Below are 20,766 nucleotides of genomic sequence, written 5' to 3' on the forward strand. Positions count from 1 at the left end.
ATATATATATATATATATATATATAAAAATTTCAAATGTTTCTCACATCTATTGTGTGTTATAATGCACCAATAATTATATGTATATTAAATGTTATCCATACTTATAACTTATTTTTATGGAAACTAATTAAATTCGTCATTAATGTCAACAATAATAGAGTGTATTCAAGCAGAATGAGACACTCTTGTTCTTCATATTTCATGCAACTATATTGTATTTTAAGTGAGTTAGTCCTGAAACAAAATATGAACTTATATATAAAAACTTAGATGTGAATTCATTCTGAAAAAAAATGTTATTGCTGACATTAATGACTGATTTAATTAATTTCCATAAAAAGAGAATTATAATTATGGATATCATTTAATATACATATAATTATGGAAATCATTTAATATCTATATTTATTTAATTTACTAAATTCCTATTGGTGCATTCTAGCATACAATAAATGTAAGAAAACAAAATAACCTAGCCATATATATATGCATCCTAGCATACAATAAATGTAAGAAAACAAAAAAAAACTAGCCATATATATATATATATATATATATATATATATATATATATATATATATATATAGAGAGAGAGAGAGAGAGAGAGAGAGAGAGAGAGAATCAAGATCAAATAAAAAAAGAAAATTTTAATAGGGATGTAAGAATTTTTTTATATACATATTTTTTTAGCAAACATAAAAATGAATCGTTAGATGATTTAAAAGTAAGATGATTACAAGAAAATATTCTCAAAAAAACACATTTATTATTTATATTTTAAGTAAATCAATAACAAAATCGTTTTTATGACAGTTTTAGTGAATAACAACAAAATCATCGTAAAAATGAATCATCAAAATGTTTTTTTAGGATTTGTTTTTGTGAAACATGATATTTTATATTCATCTATTGGTTCATTTATTTTTTTTGGGGACAAAATATGCTGAATTTTTTTTTACCTTCCTACGAAAAAAAATTCTTGTCGAATATATATATATACACACACACACACATACACACATACTAACCGTTTACCCGCGCCAAGCGCCGGGTGCAAACATTTTTTTTCAAAAATTAATTTCAAGAGACGATTAGTTCTTTTGTACAAATAGTTTACTACATTGGAGTTAAGACTGTGGGTGATTTTGTATAAGATTTACTACATCGGATCAACCATCAATGCTTCAATTCATGAAAAATATCAACTTTAAAGGAATAGTGTTAAAAAATATTCTATTGTTTTTATTCTTCACAAGATGCAAGTTGTGGATGTGTTTGGTCTACTTATTTACGAAAAATGAGCTATGAAAACCCAAGTAATAAAATTTATTAAAAAAATGTAGAACTTCGATGCAAGTTGGTAATGAGAGTGCAAGAAGTGGAAGATGGTTTTCAGTTATACAAAATTGATAGTTTTCTTTTTTTCTTTTGTCGTTTAATTATACGGTTCGCTGACTACGTACAATGCACCTTATTATATTGAAAATTTATTTAATAAGGTTTCGCTTATATAACTTAATGACATTTTATAGAAAATATATGTTTTTATTTTACATATGTTTACAACTTTTCTGACACGTATATTTACTTAATATGAGTTAACCACATTCATTATTAGTATAATTTTGAACCCATATAGCAATTTTTGTCACAATTTAATAAATACTAATAAATTTTTATTAACAATTAAGTTAATGCAACTAACTTAAAATGAAAAATAAGTCATTTGTACATTTGAATTCTAATTTCAAATAACATTTATGAAACATTTATAATTTGAAAATAAATCATATAAAGATTTATACATGATTGATTATTTTACAGATCATATTAATTTAAAATAAAATAATTGTACAATACAGATTAAAAATATAAGCATATAACTCTCCCTCTCATTCCATGCATTTCTTCATCTACATCTTCTTGGTCTCTTCATAAATTCACCTTCAACATCTTCCATCAGAAAATAAAATTTGAAAACATATAAACCAAATCAAAAGCCAGCACATTTTATTTAAAGATAAATAACATATTACAAAGATCTCCTTGTTTTTAAAAAACATGAACATAGATTAATAGACTGGATTGAATATATATATATATATATATATATATATATATATATATATATATATATATATATGTATAACCAAAAATTAGAGCGGCCTATTATTAATGATTCATCGACTCCCGAGGAACCCTCAACCGAATCAATGATTCAGAAGGTGTAACCCCCAATTATATATATATATAGCAAAAATGAAACCAATGATACACATTGTCTGAAAATCAAAAAAAAACGAAAGAATGGAAAATCCTCACCTTTTTCCCAGACTTCGTCTTTTTCTTTGATTCCTTCTCCTTCTAATTCTCATGTACATGCCTTCTCTAGTTCTGATATAGCACATCTCTAAGTTGTCCTTGTAGCCTTTAAATTCTTAGCCCCAACTCTTCTACTGTCACGCGACTAATCGAAGGGTAGTATGGTTGTTTAAAGTGTTTTGAAAATGTTTTTAAAGATTCCACTCTACAAGCCTATTATGGATCAAATAAATATATTAAAAAATCAAAATTTTCATAGGAAATGATTAAATCAAAAGAATATGTTGTTAAAACAACCCCTCCATTAATCCTAGAGATTGACAAAACAACCCCTCAAGAGTAGATTTGTGATTTTTCTTAAAAAATATAATACAACTATTCAAGTAACAAATGAGCAGCAATTGAGACATTCAAAAACTTCAACAAACATAAAGACAAAATGTAGAATGTGTGATGTAAACAATATATATGTTTTAAGGGTAGATTCGACATATTGCAGCAAAGAATAAAAAATAACTTATTAAACCCATCAACTTGTAAAGCACTCGGTGACAATTTTCCATCCCATTATCAATGTATATTTCTATAATATCAATGGAGATTAGACCAAGTAATTCCATGTGTATGAGAATTGAACCTTCTTCTTATAAAAGTTAAACATCCCTTGTTTCTTTTTTTTGTGATATATACATCAGATTATGTGACAACTTTAAAAAGTAGAAATATTTAAATAGCACTATAAAAGTCAAACGTCCCTCATAGTTATTATTGTTTCATAAAGCTAGTATTAGAGTCTTAAAACCATTATTAGAAAGCTACATACATCAAAAAGGGGAAACAAAACAACTAAAAAATCAACTCATAATCATCCCCAAACTAAAAAAAAATAAAAAAAAATAATTTAGATACACATTACTTACTGAACACCACTTGTTAACTAACTATTAACATTTAACATTACCTTTTTGTAATAGCATCCTTTACTTCATAGTAATTTGAGACTATTTCAATGTCCATTTTACCCTCCACTTTAATAGGATATTGAAGATCCCAATCAAGGTTTTCGATAAGTTGCTGTGAAAAAATATATAATTTAAATTTTTAGTCATTAGCCCAAGTGATTAATAACTGTAAGTATTAAAAAAACATAAATGAGTTGTAAATTACAATGAAAGTAGATGAATCAAGTTTGAAAGAAGTTGGAAGGTCGGATATGAAGACACCAGTTTCCAAACACTCCACATGGCCACCAATGTATGTCTCACTCTCTAAAAGGCACCCATTATGAAAGTTTTCTGCTTCAGATTGGTGCTTGTTTGGACATACCTCGAGCTGAGAGAAATCTGTGAAAGCATCTGTAGAATTCCTTGCAACAATGTTATGAGTTGTAGAAGTCATTTGAACAGTAGTATGATCACTGGGTGGAGGTGGGATAGGAGACCTAATTTTCCCGGAAGCAACTGGTGGAGGAGCAAAGCCTAGAGGCTTAGACTTAACCTTATCGGGTGGATGAGCAAGGTTGAGTGGCTTAATCTTTTCAGATAATCCGGCAGATGGAAGCATCCCAATTCCACTTGCAGGTTTGTTTTTTACAGTGATTCGAATTATTTCACCCTCCTAATATACGTAATGTTTCAGGTTAATACTTGTCTAATGAGCTCAAATCCATTTCAATACTTCTAGACATTAGATAATTTCAGCTACTAATCTGAAAATTTCGACTATATAATCTTATATGCATAGCCGGAAAACTGTAAGTGATGATACATACCTTCAATCTGTGATGTACAACAGGATGGATATTGATATGACTCTCGTCACTAGCATTATCAACATCTTTCTCAATCTCTGTCTTTACACACTTCTCATGATCCGACAACGCCACATTGAAATCAAATGCCTCGTTCCTCTCTGTAAAGCCTAACCCAATAAACGCGTGTTTCCCCGTGCCATCCTCGATTTTCAAAGCCAGAGAGTGTCACACCCCAAAACCTAGAACGGTGGAACACGTTATGGGGAGGAGGACGTCATGTACAATATCATAACAATGCATAATAGTACAAACAAGCAACATCCATTGCATTAATATAGTAATTGTAATACAAGCGTGTTCTGTACAGTTTGTTAGACACCAAAAGTATAATAAAAAAATAAAGAGGAGTCTTGTGTGTGCCCCGTCTTCTCAAAAGCTGCATCTGTACATGTCTACTGACGACCTGAGAATACAAGTTATTTTGAAAACGAGTATCAACATAAAGCTGGTGAGTTCATAAGAATTTAGTGTCTTTGCTTGTATAAAAATTGTTTACAATTGTGTAATATGAAAGTTGTCATCAAGTTTGAAAATAGTGTGAATCTCTAGAAAATCCTATATTTTCTAATAAAAGTAGTCTTCTGCCAATACTTGGTTACTTGTAGGTTTGATCGTTTGAGTGTGTAAAAGTTTTCCCAATTAGACTCTCAATTATAAAAATATAGTTCGGACTTCATTTGAACAAAGTAAATGGGAAAATAATGTATTGTTCCAGCAGTGTTACTGCCGACTGGATGGTAAATAATCGCATACTCTAGGTAGTGATATGTATTTAATACACCTCGGAAAGTCGACTTTACCTTTAATTTAGAATTTGTTAATTTAGGATTCCGAATGTGAATCTTTATGTAACCATGCGGATAGGCGATCGAATGTATCATGACCCTCAAGGTCATATGTAGTGTGGTAGCATGTTATCATCCCTGGGCCTAGTCGGCTCGGACTGTAGCTAGCGGTCGGGATGTGAGAGTGTCCGCCCTGTATAGATCTATACACGTAGAGCCCGCTCTCCCTCCAGGAGACTAAGGTTACACAGTGAAGGCGCAGTAAAGTGTCGTATAGAGGAATAGCGTATCACATTCTGTTTTAGTATGTTCTCTTGTATTAGTGTATAGTGTGCTTCTCGGTATGATGTATTTAGTGTTCTTTTGTATAGTATATAGTATTCTTATTGTATAGTACTTAATCATGTAGAGACTCATAATAGTACTAACCGTGGTAAGTATCATAGTAATAGTAGTGAGGAGTGGTAAACCTTAACTATACCTATTATAGTTAACTAGCATGTTGCAGTCATTCTTGGATACCCAAAAGTATTGAACTGAGTGAAGATATTCATATCCAACACAAATACATACAATATATAACTAATAATTCAACGACAGTTGGACAAATAACAATATACCCTAAGACCCCAATCAAACAAGAACAGGAAATAAGGCAAGCTATCAGTCCTAAGTCCTTCAAGTCTTACTTATATAAATATATTGGTGTGGATATATTTTAGAAACATAAGAAGTTTTAAAAGAGTTTGAAAATAGTTTTTATAACAAATTAACATGAAAATGAGTTTGATAACATTGAAAGCAGTTTTGATGGCAAAACGGGTAAAAGTATAGAAATCCTTTATGATTGTAAGCTACAAATCATATGTGATTGATACTATAAATTGTTGGGTTCAACTTGTATTATCCCCCATAAAAGCATTTAAAAACATTTGAAAGGTTAATTAAGGGGTATGAACTCACCAGACGAGGATGTGTCGGGTAGGACTCTAGGTGTCAATTTAGGGCTTGAACACACGTGAGGGTCCTATGTAACATGAAGTGATACATAATTGTATCTAATTATTCAACGAACCACTAATTAAGTAAGATAATACACTCCGATGCGCGAAAACACCTTATCTCAAGTGTTGGAAGTGATACGGGTTACATCTAAGGAGTGTATGACCTCGATAAGGAGTTTACTCTTCAAGAGTAAACCCTTAGGGGTGTTTACGGCCCAAATACCATATCCCCCATGAGTTTACGGCCGTAAACCCATGGGTGGGGTGGTCAATGGCCTTAAATTGCACAAGGGAAGGTTCTGGGGTTGAATCAAGGCTTAGGAAGTGGTCGGGACTTGGAATGACCTTGGAGATGGGGTTTGCGGTTCATGAAGGACACTTTATGAGTTTACTGTCGTAAACATATGGTTTTATGGCCGTAAAATCATATGTGGTTCATTTTTGCATGATTTGGTGCACCACATGAAGGGATACAAGGTTCTAGACACTTTTGCAAGCTTTTGGAGGTGTTTAAAGGCAATTTAACACCATGAAAAAGGTGTTTACGGTCCATGAATGTGCATGGGTCATAAACTCATGTTTACCCCTCTTATGACATGTTTTTGAGGTTCTAAGCTCATCTGTGTAAGTCCCTAAGTCATGGCTAAGCACTAGAAGGGTTTTGGGGCTTCAAAAACCCACTTATGGGTGTTTACGGTTTTGAGGGTGTTCCTCAACCGTAAACACATGATTTTGAGGTATTTGGATGATTTAATCACGAATTTGCATTGATACTAAGCTAAACAACAAGCTTGGAAGGATTACTTATTATTTTGGAGCTTGAATGAGGTGTTTTTCGATCAAAACCCGAGTTGTAGAGAGAGTAGAGAGAGAGAGAGAGAGCTTAAGGAGTGGGAAAAGCTCCAATGGTGATCACTCAACCCTTATATAGGGTTCGAGTTTGTAGCCAGGTGGGGATCCACCCAATACCGACGTTAAACGGAGTTTATGGTCGTACCCGATTAAATGCTCGTAAATTAAAACTTTTCCAAATGAATTCAAGGGTGTTTCACGTGTTTTTATTTATTTCATTTCGACACCGATAAAATAAAATAAAATAAAATAAAAACATTAATTGATTTGTCTAACCCAAATGTTAACGGAAATTCCAATAAAATATAATTTATTAACGGAAATGGGTTACAACGATGGAATAAATTTCAGGTTGTCACAGAGAGATCTTCGAGAATAAGATTTAAAAGCTCCAAACCCAGATCAAATTTACGTGTTCCCCCAAATCGTTGATTGTGGTTGATCATGGCGGCGAGATAGGGTTAGGGCTACTTGTGTGTGATGGAAAATGTGGACTTTTAGGGCGTCGATTGCATCTTTGGTGGAGATAAGTGGTGGTGCGCTGCTTGTGTGTAATGCTGTCGGAGTCAGAGAAGAACACACACCTAACGTCGTGAGGGTGAAGAGATAAACATAGACGGATGAGAATCAGTTTGATGGCGGCTGTTGTGTGTTTAGGAGATTAGGGTAAGCTAATAACGTGTAATACGTATACGATGTGCTTCTATGCTTAATATTATTGTACATGAGGTAATACCTATTGTACCCCTTAATTTTCAAGAAAGAGGCAGTATGTTTAATAATATAGTAAATATTATAAAATAATTTTTACTATTTTTAAAAATACATTCAATATAATAATATTTTTTTAATACGTCCAAACTATTAAGTTATTAGTACAAATAACCACTAATAAAATAATAATAATATTAAAATCGTCCAAAACTTTTAAGCTGGATAAACAATACATAGTCTCCTTATCTCCGGTTAGCTTTTGACCTAACCCTTAATCCCACTTTGTGACGTCTTGTATCCTTATATCTCAGCAAAAATCAGGCTATTATGGCCCAACTTTCTTGGTCTTGAACTTGTCAATTTTCCCTACTTCAAATGTTGGTCGAATGTACATTCATTTGTATAAGCAAATGAATTGAATTGTATGTGTATATTTGAGAGATACAATATTTATATACATAATATAAGAACTAGAAGTGGGGTATTTACTCTTATTCTATGGCTATGACTACTTAGACTATTAACTATTTACTAGATCAACTTTACACATTTTACATTTGTATTTACTGTCATATTATTGTTATTACCCCCTAGCAAGCTCAAGAGCGGGATGAACTTGAAACTTGGATCGAAGAAATTTGACTTTATCTTTACCCAATGGTTTAGTGAAAATATCCGTAAATTGATCCACAGATGACACATAATAGATTTTCCCTTTGCCAACAGTCAATAGCTTCATTTCCTGTTTTGCTACACAATTGGCAGAGTGGACGACGACGTCATGTATCTGAATTCTGGGACAATTGAGATGAGTTGAAAGAATTTGTTGGACGATAGGTGGAACTATTTACCGTGAGTGCATGTAACGCCCGATTTTCAGGTAAAATTTTTAAAATTATAAGTTTTTATTCATTTTTCATGGTGGCCTATTACATTGGGAGTACCTTGATGAATCTTGGACACAGGGTTTTCCCCTGGTACGTTGGACATACCTAGCATACACTAAGTATACTCGAGTTAGGGGGAAAACCCTAAAATTTAGGTTTGGACCCTATTTAAGCACTTTATAACCTCAAGGTCTCTTTTATCATCAACCTCCTTCGTCCCAAAGCAATTCCCATAAAACCCTAATCTCTTTTTAGAGAGTTTTGAGCATCTTATTTGTCTTGGTGTGTTTATGGTGCATCTTGGAGAAAGAAAAAACCATTGGAGAAGCATTTGTTGGCTTGAAGCTTGAGGATCCAAAATCTATTCACCTTCATCATCTTCCAGAAGGTATAAAATCTCAATCTTGGTGATTCCTTGTTTAGATATAGGATACTTAGGGTTTTTGGCATATTTTGGTCCCTTGGGTTGATTCGTGTGAGTACAAGTTATTCTAGAAGCTTAAAATAGTATATCTTGATGTTTTTGAGGTCCATTGTTCATAAAATGGCATATTGATGGATTTAGCTTAACCATACAAGAGTTTATGTTCATATTATATAGTCAAAATGTTAAAAATCAGTGTTGGGCATCTTTGGGCCATGCAAAGGCATCAAGTTGATGGCTTTATCGTTTAAGACGTTTCCCCATAGCAAAATTTGTGATTTTGACGTTTAGACTTAAGGAATTAAGTGCTTAATGTGAGTTTTAGTCATCAAGGGAGTAGACTTCAGTTTCAAAGGTACCAGTTGTCAAGGAGTTTAACGATGTTTTCCCGGAGGAGTTACCCGGTGTGCCTCATGAGAGGCATGTTGAGTTCAGGATTAATCTAGTGTCAGTTCTGACTCTAATTGCCAAGACGCCTTACTGCTTGGCACCACCCAAGATGCAAGAGTTGTCCTCTCAGCTTCAGGAGTTGTTAGGAAAGCAGTTCATCATACCAAGCAGTTCGTCGTGGGGAGCGTCAATACTATTCGTCAAGAAAAAGGATGGTTCACACCGGATGTCCATTGATTACCAGGAGTTAAACAAGTTAATGGTGTAGAACCATTATCCCCTTCCGTGGATTGATGGCCTCTTTGATCAATTGCAACATGCATCTTGGTTCTCCAAGATCGATATGAGGTTCGAGTATCATCAGTTGAGATTGAGAGAGGATGACATGGAGAAGACCGCGTTTCGGACTCGTTATGGGCATTATGAGTTCGTGGTGATGCCATTTGGCTTACCAATACACCCGTTGTGTTTTATGGATTTGATGAATCGGGTGTGTAGGCCGATGCTCGACCGATCTGTCATTGTATTTATTGATGATATCTTGGTGTATTCCAAGACCAAAGAGCAGCATATGGAGCACCTTCGAGAGCTTCTGGGAGTATTAAGGCGGGAACAACCGTTTGCCAAGTTCGCGGAGTGTGAGTTTTGGTTACGAGAGGTCCAGTTACTAAGGAACCTCGTTAACCAAAATGCGATTTTGGTCGATCTGACCAAGATCGAGACTGTGATACAGTGGGAGGTTCCGAAATCTCCCTCAGAGATTAAGAGTCTCTTGAGTTCGGCGGGATACTATCAAAGACTTATTCATGATTTCTCCAAGATTGTTGTACCTCTCACTCGTCTGACAGTGAAGGGAGTGGATTTACGATGGGGACATGTGCAGAAATCGACATTTGAGACTCTTCGCAGAGGTTATGTGAGTCCCCGACCCTTCTAGAGGGAGACGAGGATTTTGTGGTTTTCTGTTATGCATCTATCAACAGTTTGGGGGTGGTTCTTATGTAGAGAGGACGAGTGATTGCTTATGCGTCGTGGCAGCTGAAGCTGCATGAGACGCGATATCATACTCATGACCTGGAGCTGGGGTAATGGTGTTTGCCCTCAAGATTTGGAGACATTATTTTTATAGGGTCCATTGTACCATTTACACAGATCATAAGAGTTTGAGATATCATATTGATTAGCCGGACCCTAACACGAGGCAACCCAAGTGGTTGGACGTGGTCAAGGATTATGACTGCGAAATTCTTTATCATCCGGGTAAAGCGAATGTGGTAGAGGATGCATTGAGCCGCAAGTCAGCTGGGTCTTCGGTTGGGGAGATGTGTATGAGGATATTCATTGATTCCCTACTTTTGGGTTTGATCAGGGAGGCTCGGACAGTGGGAGTTTAGAAGGAGAACTAGAAACAGTAGAGGATCAAGGGCGAGACCGATAGGTTTGTCACTGATAATCGGGCGTTGTTAACCCGATGCGATTAGGTTTGGGTTTTAGTTTCTAGTGGGATCAGGCAGATGGTACTAGAGGAGGCTCATAAGTATTATTTTTTCTATACACCCTAGAGCCACCAAGATGTATCGGTTTTTGAGATTGAGTCACTGGTGGTCGTATATGAAGAGGGAGATAGTCTGTTATGTCGAGAGGTGCTTGACCTGTAGGATGGTCAGGGCCGAGCATCAGAGGTCGCATGAGAAGTTGCAGCCTTTGGAGGTTCCCATATGGAAGTGGGAACAAATCACTGTGGATTTTATCACCAATTTGTCGAAGAAGGCCAAGGGTTTTGATGCTATACGAGTCATCATGGATCGATAAACCAAGAGTGCCCACTTTTTGACCATCCGGGAGAGCTCTTCGGCCAAAAAGTTGGCTGATGTGTATGTTCGGGAGATCGTTGCCCATCATGGGGTTCCTGTCTCCATTGTTTCAGACCGAGATGTTCGGTTCACTTTCCGATTATGGCAGAAGTTCCACAAGGAATTGGGCACGATGTTACATTTCAATATTGTTTATCATCCACAAACCGACGGTCAGAGCAAGCGGACCATCCAAACCAAAACAGAGTAAAAGGTGACAAAGTAATTTGAGGATAAGTAGTATATTCTTTTCATATAAGATAATGACAGAGTAAAGGGTGACATTCGATACCCATCGACATGTTATCATAAGCACCAAAACCGGATGCCCAAACATGGCAGCACAAAGTGGTATGTATCGTAAACGACCATGATTTATATTCCGAGTTCAGACCTGTAGGTTGTAGTTACAACCGCTTCATATGTTTCATCATACTACAATAAAAAGACTCATTAATTAGGCATTTGTTGCATGTTCCGGAGGACATTCTGGAACACAATTTCGGATCAACATTTATAAGTTTCGATGTACATTCCGGAATAAATTTTCAAATCAAGATTCCAGATCGTTTCTATGCATTCCAGATGTGTTATATATATATATATATATATATATATATATATATATATATATATATATATATATATATATATATATATTATAGACATGATCTTGGTATTCCAGAGTCGTTATAGATTTGTTAGAATTTGGATATTTTCTTGGATTTGTTGGTCTAGTGCATACATCTAACTACGTGTAATCTTACAATAACTTAAAACCCACTAAAATTCGAAGGAAAACAAATAATACATACTAGTATATAATTGATACAAACGAAATTATCTATTTTTTAACATATAATATAAATTAAAAGACATATAATTATAAAATTAATAAAAACTTACATATAAAAAATGAATCTTTTTATTGTTAGAAGAAGATATTCTTTTAGTTGGATTGATATAAATTCCGAAACAAGTGAGTTCAAAATGTTATTTATAAGGGAACAACATTACCAAGTTAGATCCCTTTATCCAGGTCCGGATGGTAATTTAAAAAATGAATGATTTTTTTAAATATAAGATAAATAACTTTAACTCAATTTCTATTGATATTTTTGTAGAATGAGTGAAAATTATTAGCAGATGATAGATAAAAAATTGATGTAGAATTATAAGGTTAGCTCTGATACCATGCATTGAACATATTTGAATTTGTTGTTTGTTACAAAAAAATTGATGTAGAACTATAAGGTTAACTCTGATACCATCCATTGAACATATTTGAATTTGTTGTTTGTTACAAGGTAAATCTATGCTGACTATTTGACTAAAAACTTTATCAATTTAAGATGTGTTTAATCTGCTAATAAAAATTAACTAGTTGCGTATTAAGAGTGCTTACACCGATCATATATTTTCTAACACTAGACTTTGTTAAGCATCCATATCTTAAAATTGGGCCCTTGATATTTGGGCCATTGGCATTTTAACATGCAGTCAAAATTAGGGCTAGGGTTATCAGCCCTATATATGCTCACCTTGAATAAGTGATAAATCATCGTCTTCATCGTCTCCTTTTCGGCTACTAGAAACCAATAAACGATCTCGATAGGTTTTCAAGGAATATAGATTCATATTAGACAACTTAGAGATAATTTTCTGTTTGTTTTTGTTAATATCTTTTATGTGTTTATCTGTTATTGATTTCTTTGAAAGAAGAGAAATGGAAATAAGCCAATTTGCAGAGCAAGGGCGCCTATGAAATGTGACGAAACTTGCATTGAAGGTTGGCAAAATCAAAACAATTTCTGCGATTCTCCGTGCCTATCGAATCTCTTGATTTTGAATACGGCCTCGAACAAATCGCTACATTTTTTTCTTCCATCATGCGATCTTTTTCGACTTATAATCACCATAGATTATCCTTTGTGTATTAGTTCTATATTTTTCGTCGATATGATCAAATTTTAAACGTCTGTCGAGCTACTCAGGGAATTTACTTCATTAGACCATAAAAAGCCAATTTGCAGAGCAAGGACGCCTATGAAATGTGACGAAACTTGCATTGAAGGTTGGCAAAATCAAAATAATTTCTGCGATTCTCCGTGCCTATCAAATCTCTTGATTTTGAATACGGCCTCGAACAAATCGCTACATTTTTTCTTCCCTTTTCGTGTTTTTGTTCAAAAATTTCTTTTTCTTATGTGATCTTTTTCGACTTTTTAATCACAATAGGATATCCTCAGTGTATTAGCTCTATGTTCTTCGTGGCTATGGTCAAAATTTCAACTTGTGTCGAGTTACTAAAGGCATTTACATCATTAGAGCAGAATATAATTCATTAGAGCAGAAAAAGCCAATTTGCAGAGCAAGGACGCCTATGAAATGTGACGAAACTTGCATTGAAGGTTGGCAACATCAAAAAAATCTAGCGATTCTCCGTGCCTATCAAAGTCTTTCAGTTTTGAATATGGCCTCGAACAAATCGCAACATCTCTTTTAGGTTTTTGTGCTCTCGTTTTTTGCCGATAATTTGAATCCTTTGAGGTTAAGGATCCTTCGCAGAAGCTTCTTGATTAAGCAATATTGAAATTGATAGATTTATAGTTAATCTACTGTCAAGAATATCTAAAGAAAATGAAAGTTTGATTTGCGCTGATTGGGAAGTTGTGACCTTGTAGTTAAAATAAAAAGGCAGTGAAAGTTTTAATTGGTGCTCAAGTGAAAGATTTCGAAATGCTCACGTAAATCATTAAAATAAAAAATATTGCTTCTAGTACTCTGATGTGTACTGGCACTGACGCAGCTTACCACGGCGAGATCTCTTGTGCTGCCATCATCTTCTTAAATAACTATTAGTGGTATGGCTGCAACGTTTCAGTTATCATACTGGCTCATAGAAAGAAGAGTGATCAACAAAGAAACGTTGGAAACCAATTTTGTTGGAAATAGTCTTTCTAAGCTTTCAACGAAGCAACTTCCAGCAAGTGACTAGAAAAGCAATAAATGTTTACAAACAAAAGAAAAAAAATATTACAAACAAAAAAAAGGGACATTAAAGAAATGTAGTAGATTGGATGATATCACACAGGTGGAGGGAGGCTGCTGCTTCATGTAAGTTATGTTGAAGTTTCTGTCATTTTGGGCTTTCCATATGCATCAAAGTGACACATAATATATGTCACACCAAAGTGACACATAATATATTTCAAGAATCAATTTTTTTTAGGGTAGTCAAACTAGTTGTTGGCATAATCTAAGATGCCCTATACCGTTCGGAAATTAGATATTGGAAACCTGCACCATCTCAAAATGCAATCTAATACCAAACGGGCATACTCACATCTAACTAATGCATGATCGGCACTTTCCTACATGGTCCCACAGTGGCTGCAAATTAGTTTCAAAGGCTGAAGGATTTTACTCATTCTTGCTCGCCAAGTAAAGCAAATCACCTTAATTGGAACTTCTTTTAGCCAAGTAAACTTACCATTAGCAATCGGCGGACTGAAATCCCAAAGTTTCCTTAGAGCCTTGACAATGAAAGATCCATCTGAGGTGAGACTGCAGTGCTAGTAGTTTCTAATTGGGTCTTGCTTTTTTGTTAGGACCTGTTCAACTGGAATATACTTCTTTACCAAATCTTTTCTAATGCCCGCAATGTTATTCCATATGCCGGGCACAGTGTTACTTGCATTCATTGGGACTAGATGAGAGCTAAAATAGCTGCCCGAAATAAATAAATTACTGCGCCAGCCCCCTTGTACCTACATCCCCTCCATTTTGCTAAAAAAATATTTTTTGTAACTTAAAAGGTTAAAATCTAGTTTTTAAAAAACTAAAAGTTAAAAACCTTGTTTGGTTTGGGTTGAGGAGGTCCTGTTTTTTGGTATAGGCCAAGGTATCTGGTGCAAGCTTGCTGTAAGGTGTGGGCACCGAGGCTCGAGAGAAACAGTGTGGTATGGCAACAAAACTTTGGTATTTTAACCCGATGGCTGATTGGATCTGTGATATATTGACATTTTTACCTGGGGTATTCCATCCTGAAGATGAATGGACTTAACGGTTGATTGGGTCCTAGGTATTCTAACCCAATGGTTGATTGGACCCGACATGTTTGGCTGTATATATTATCTATTTGTGTGGTGGTAACGGGGGCCCTGCGGTAGTACGAAATGAAAATTCCTACTCATGCCTTAGGTCTCGAAAATAAAACAAGGTTTAATCTCACTCTTGCTCTCGTAATTTTGAAAAAGTTATACCATTTTCTGGAGTCGATTCCTACAGAAACAAGGTCCCACAAAAGTAATTGACATCCCTAGGTCTTTCGTGTTAAAACCATATTAGTATATGATTGCTGTCTTGTTGTGACTAAAAAATGATAAAAATGGACAGTAAATGCCTCATACATCCTTACATTTGTAAGTTTTTATAGGATTTACTAAAAGTTGTATTTTACGTCAATTATAACCTCAAATTTATAGAATTTTTTTTTATAAACTTGCTTTTTTTGTAAATTTATCCAGTAAAATTGATTTTCTTGCAAAACCTAAGGGTTGCAATGAAATAAAAAACAAATTTAAAGGCTTTTATGAACCAAAAAAGGGTAAAATGAATATTTAGTCCACATGTAAATAATTTAATTGATCCGAGGGTAAAATTGAAATAAAAAGGTACAAACATTCGGTTTTAATGAACCTAAAACCTGCAAAAGTATAAAATCGACAAAAACTTGCAAACATAATGGTTTTTATGTCATTTTTCCTAGTGTTTATAGTAGGGATGAACAGAAAAAGCGGGTACCTGTTTTCGGAACCAGAACTGTCGGTTTTGGAACCAGAACTGCCGTAAGCGGTTATGGTTCCGATTTTGATTCCCAAAGTGTCAGAACCGCCTAAAGCGGTTACGGTTCCAATTCTCACTTTTTAAAACCGCTACCCGCTGGATAACTGCCGGTTTCGGTTCCAATACCGGCTACCCAAAACCGCCGGTTGCCCGAAACTGGTACCGGCGGATACCTGCCTTTTCTAAAGCAAATATATATATATATATATATATATATATATATATATATATATATATATATATATATATAAATATATATATATATATATATATATATATATATATATATATATATTAATGATTTTGTATTTAAAAAATAATAAGTTTATTTACTTTTAGGTCAAAGATGTAAGACTTCGTAGGGTTTTTTCTTAAATTCATTATAAAAAAGCATCGACACTTTTACAACTCTTCACTATGGTTCTTCTCTTAGTCTCTACTCTCTACTCTCGTTCTCGTTCTTCGCTAATCAAAATATCGAATGATCACGTTGACTTCACGTAACCCTCTTGTGATTCTTGTTGAGTAATCGAGTTTGCAACATCCTATCTCGGTCGGTTCTTATTCTTCCATCGCATCTTCTTGCTCAATAGGCTCAATTGCATCTTCCTGTTCAAGGTTAGTTCCATTGCTTTGCATATGTTAGATTTTTATGTCGATGATTGCATGAGTTACTTCTATTCAATTATTGCATATGTTAGACTCTTACTTCGATATTTAATTGCATCTGTTAACTGTTAATATATAAATTTTCCTTATTTATGCACCCGTATGTAAATTGTTAAGTGTTATAAGAACTTGTTAATTGTTAAATGAGATTCCTTGGTATTCAATTTCGATTTTCCCCAATTTTAATTTCGATTTTCTCATATCAAGAACCAGTTAATTGTGAAGTCTTAAATGTTAACAATACCAAAACGTATTAACTGTTAAGCATCTGTTACTTCCATTCATTTGTTAACTGTTAAATATTAGATGTATTTTAACATTACTTGGTTATTGTTTTTTTTTTTGAAATTATATCTTAGATGTATGTTAATATCATTTGTTAACTGTTAACTCTTAGATGCATGTTAACTATTATATCTATGTGAATGTAGTTTTCATTTGTTAACTGTTAACTAACCTGTTATTGATTTATTTTTCTAAAATTATAGGTTAAATAATGGAAAATAGTAATTTGACATAGACTTGGATGGTGAAAGTGAGGTTGTTGACCAAAACAAAATGTCGGTGGTTAGGGACAAAAGGACATCAAATTCTTGGCGCAATTACATAGATGTTAGAGATCCAAAGACATGCAAGATTGTAAAGTCCCAATGCAAACATTGTTCCAGACTCTTTACAGTCACTACAAAGAATGATACATCATCTTTGGGTAAACATAATGTTGTATGTTTACAAAATCCTGATAATCTTGATAAAAAGAAAAATAAAATTAGCACTTTTAGAACAAGTCAAAGTGATGCCGCTACCGTTTCTAATTGGGAATATAACCAAAATACAATTAGGCTCACTTTAGCAAAAATGATTGTCATTGATGAGCAACCATTTTCATACGTTGAACGTGACGAGTTTAGATATTTTTGTAGTGTTGTTGATCCACAGTTTTGTATCCCGTCACATTTCATAGTTACTAGAGATGTTAGTAAAGTGTTTCTTAGTGATACAGAGCTATTGAGAAATACCTTGAAAAGTTTGAATTTTAGGATTGCTCTTACTACCGACTGTTGGACTTCTGTGCAAAATTTAAGGTATATGTGTTTAACTGCTCATTTTATTGATGATAATTGGAAATTATATAAAAGAATTTTGAATTTCCGTAATATCGATAGTCATAAAGGAAAGGAAATCGGGAAAGAAATAGAATCTTGTATTCTTTATTGGGGTATTAAAGAGAAGTTATCTTCTATCACTGTAGATAACGCAAGTGCTAATGATGTAGCTGTTATCTTCCACTTACATTATGTTGGAAATAGTATTGGGTCTCGTTATTTTCAAAATCTCCTTTTTTGATTGATTGTTTGCTTGCTTCATTGCGGGTCTCCCATCTTTCTGGTCAGCTTCGAACATTGACCGTAGGGTCCTTGCTATTTATGTTAGGTCTCCTTTCAATTGCTTGTCCGCTACTTCTCTTTTGAGTATCGCGCATTCTCCGATGTCGTGTATTTTGCTTTTGTGGTATTCGTAGTATTTGCTTTTTTCCTTCTTTGTCCACTGTAGGGTTTTTTTTTCTACGGTGTGTACTTCCGACCTGTGGCTCCTCGGATCATCTTTGACGAAGGGGTGGAATCTGCGGGAGGAATGTCTCGAATGTCTGCTCTGTTTTTTGTGGTTTCCATCATTGCGCTCTTTATGGTTGGATGGGAGTAGGAGTAGGTTGATTCTTGTTTGAGGTAGGCGTTCGCTACAACCTTTAAATTTGCTTGTTTGAGTTCTTCTCCTTCGATTTGTCGAAGATATTTCTCGACCCTTTATTTAAGCTCGTCTCTAGTTTTAGGTACTCTGCCTTGCATTTTTTAGGCGAAGGCGCCTGTGACTAAGAATTCTTCGTGGCCTGGGACGCTTGAAGTTGCTAGGGTGAACCGATCATAATATTCTCGGATGGACTCTCCCTCCTTTTGCTTGCATGCCATGATCGATTTGGCATATCCTTTAACTTTTCTCAACTGCATGAAATTCCGGAGGAATAGATGTCTGAATTGTTCGAACCTGGAGATGCTTCACGGTCGTAACGCCTAAAACCGCTTGCTGGTGTTTCCTGACAGTGTGACTGGGAACTAGGTGCAGGTGAACCTCTTGTTCATCCAGAGCGATGTAATCATCCATTCCTAAGTGTCTATGTGTTTGTCTGGATCTGTTGTGCCATTGTATTTCGGGATATTTGGGATCATGCGCGGAATGTGGTATTTCGTATTGCAGGAGCTCCTGGGAAAATGTCGAGCTAATGCTTGGTACTGAGTCGTACATGTGTGGATATGCAGATGTTCCACTGGCCATTGTGTGTTGCATGTGATAGGGGATGGTTTATCCTTAACCATATTCGTAGTGGTACCCGTGGTTGTACCTCGACGTTTTTGGCACATACACTGCCTGTGTGGGGTATGCATGCACCAGCTGATTTGACTGTGAGCTCGACTCCGTTGGTCCCATGGTGTGTGAGTGTATTCCCTGCACCGGTTTGCCTTGACTGTTGTTGTTTTGCGGCTGTGTTGGGGGGTACATGCCTTGGTAGTAGTGGGAGTATGGGTTAAATGTTGGTTGTTGTGCGAATAGCGGGACGCGTGACATGTCGGTCATCGGGGAAGACAGGTGACCTGCAGGCATTGGTTGTATAGCGGATGTGATGGTGCTTGAGCACCAGGTGTTGGTCTCTACCTGCCGCGTGGATGGCTGCTGGTGATTTGTTGGTTGTGGTTGTGTGGTTGGTGTCCTTTGGGTCGTCGTGGCTGGTTGTGCCGTTGCGTCGGGTGTCGGTCGCCATAAACTAGCGATGAACTCCATCGCAGAGCCGAGTGGTGGCGTTTTCAGTGTTTGTGCTAGCAGATGTCCTTCCAGTGTCGACAGGCTGCTTTCGTTGAGGGACTGCATTGGTCAGACCGGGCTAGTGGTGTCACCTTCTTGCCGCTGCAGTCCTTTGTCTGTCATTTCCAGCACCTGGTGTTGTTGAATGGGTTTTGCAAGACTGAGTGCAAGCCCGGATAGCGCCAACTGTTGTGATATGTCATCGACTTAAATCCTTCTTGCCAAGGGGTGGAAATGAAGAGTCTGAGAATCACAACAAAGAAAACAAGACTGTAAGTAGTCATCCACGAGGTTGTCCCAGAACGAGGCTCCGAAGATCAAGTCAGTAAGGGTCTGATGGAGAGATGGTTAAAAGTGTAAAGAGAGCGTTAAAGGATGGAAGATCCTGGCCCATTCTCTTGGAGGAGAAGGGTGACTTTTATACCTGTGGATAGGGGGAACAGATCCCCGACAGTATCTTCTACTTTTCAGGTTTGGCAGGGGCTGACAGATTTTGAATGGAGGATCTTGTTCCATGGGTGGTTGTTCGCTATTGGTGCAGACTCTGCCATAAACGGCGTCCAGAGCACTACACCTGCCGCTCTGGGGAGCTCTTAGTATTGTTTTGTCTTTAACGTTATCCTTGGTGCTTGGGCACCATGGAACAAATACGGGGTATCGAAGGCGAGGGCGAAGGCCCAACGTTAGTCACGCGTTGCTCCTTGGCCAATTCGTCTGTTGGCCTAATGATTTCGTTATCTTTGATGGATTCCCGGTAGGATACGTCAACATAGAGAAAACATAGATCAATTTATTTAGGGTTGCATACACACATAGGATTGTCTGTTATGCTCAAAACCTATCGAAAGTGATCAAATACTTCGTTCTACAAGATATAGTATGGACATGAGACATGGATTATAATCAATCTCATTGTCCAAGTTTTGTTTCCTGATTTCTGATTTATAACGACTGAAATCAGACTACAAATTGTATACATCAATTCAGTCCAAGCTTGGCCAAGCACTTTAGATGTCATCATCAAATCATCAAGGAGCCCATAGATATCGTTTTTCCCATTATGAAAAAAGGAACGGATAAACTTCGACTTATATGCTTGCACTATTTACTCATCAAATCACGCAAAACAATACGTTTTATAACATCAAGTTACTGATGCAATTACGTATTATCAATGCACAACTGACTTGTAAACAACAACTCATATATCTCCGTTTCAAGAATATAAGATATTATCGTCTAAAAATTACTCGTGATAAAATCCATGAAGTAATTCTCTGAGCGTGAGTTTATCCAATACATAAAATCCCCATTTTCCAAGTACTCACGAACATTGTGGCAAAACC

General features: G+C 35.6%; 1 protein-coding gene and 3 non-coding genes across 4 annotated transcripts; 3 read left to right on the forward strand and 1 right to left on the reverse strand.

The window, feature by feature from the left end:
- Positions 1 to 3,179: 3,179 nt before the first annotated feature.
- LOC145050451 (uncharacterized protein At1g03900-like) lies at positions 3,180 to 4,297 on the reverse strand (the record flags this gene model as incomplete). The annotated part of the gene is made up of 4 exons (XM_078998696.1): positions 3,180 to 3,201; positions 3,287 to 3,399; positions 3,493 to 3,942; positions 4,097 to 4,297. Coding segments are annotated over 4 exons (786 nt in total), but the record flags the coding sequence as incomplete, so codon positions are not given.
- An 8,497-nt stretch (positions 4,298 to 12,794) lies between these two features.
- LOC145056210 (small nucleolar RNA snoR86) lies at positions 12,795 to 12,923 on the forward strand. Its single transcript, XR_013685741.1, has one exon. It is a non-coding gene; the product is annotated as a small nucleolar RNA snoR86 (small nucleolar RNA).
- A 156-nt stretch (positions 12,924 to 13,079) lies between these two features.
- Positions 13,080 to 13,208, forward strand: LOC145056209 (small nucleolar RNA snoR86). Its single transcript, XR_013685740.1, has one exon. It is a non-coding gene; the product is annotated as a small nucleolar RNA snoR86 (small nucleolar RNA).
- A 208-nt stretch (positions 13,209 to 13,416) lies between these two features.
- On the forward strand, positions 13,417 to 13,545 carry LOC145056211 (small nucleolar RNA snoR86). Its single transcript, XR_013685742.1, has one exon. It is a non-coding gene; the product is annotated as a small nucleolar RNA snoR86 (small nucleolar RNA).
- The last annotated feature ends 7,221 nt before the right edge of the window (positions 13,546 to 20,766 follow it).

The sequence above is a fragment of the Lactuca serriola genome, chromosome 5 (assembly GCF_051521515.1).
Source record: "Lactuca serriola cultivar US96UC23 chromosome 5, Lser_US96UC23_V15, whole genome shotgun sequence".
Lineage (NCBI taxonomy): Eukaryota > Viridiplantae > Streptophyta > Magnoliopsida > Asterales > Asteraceae > Lactuca > Lactuca serriola.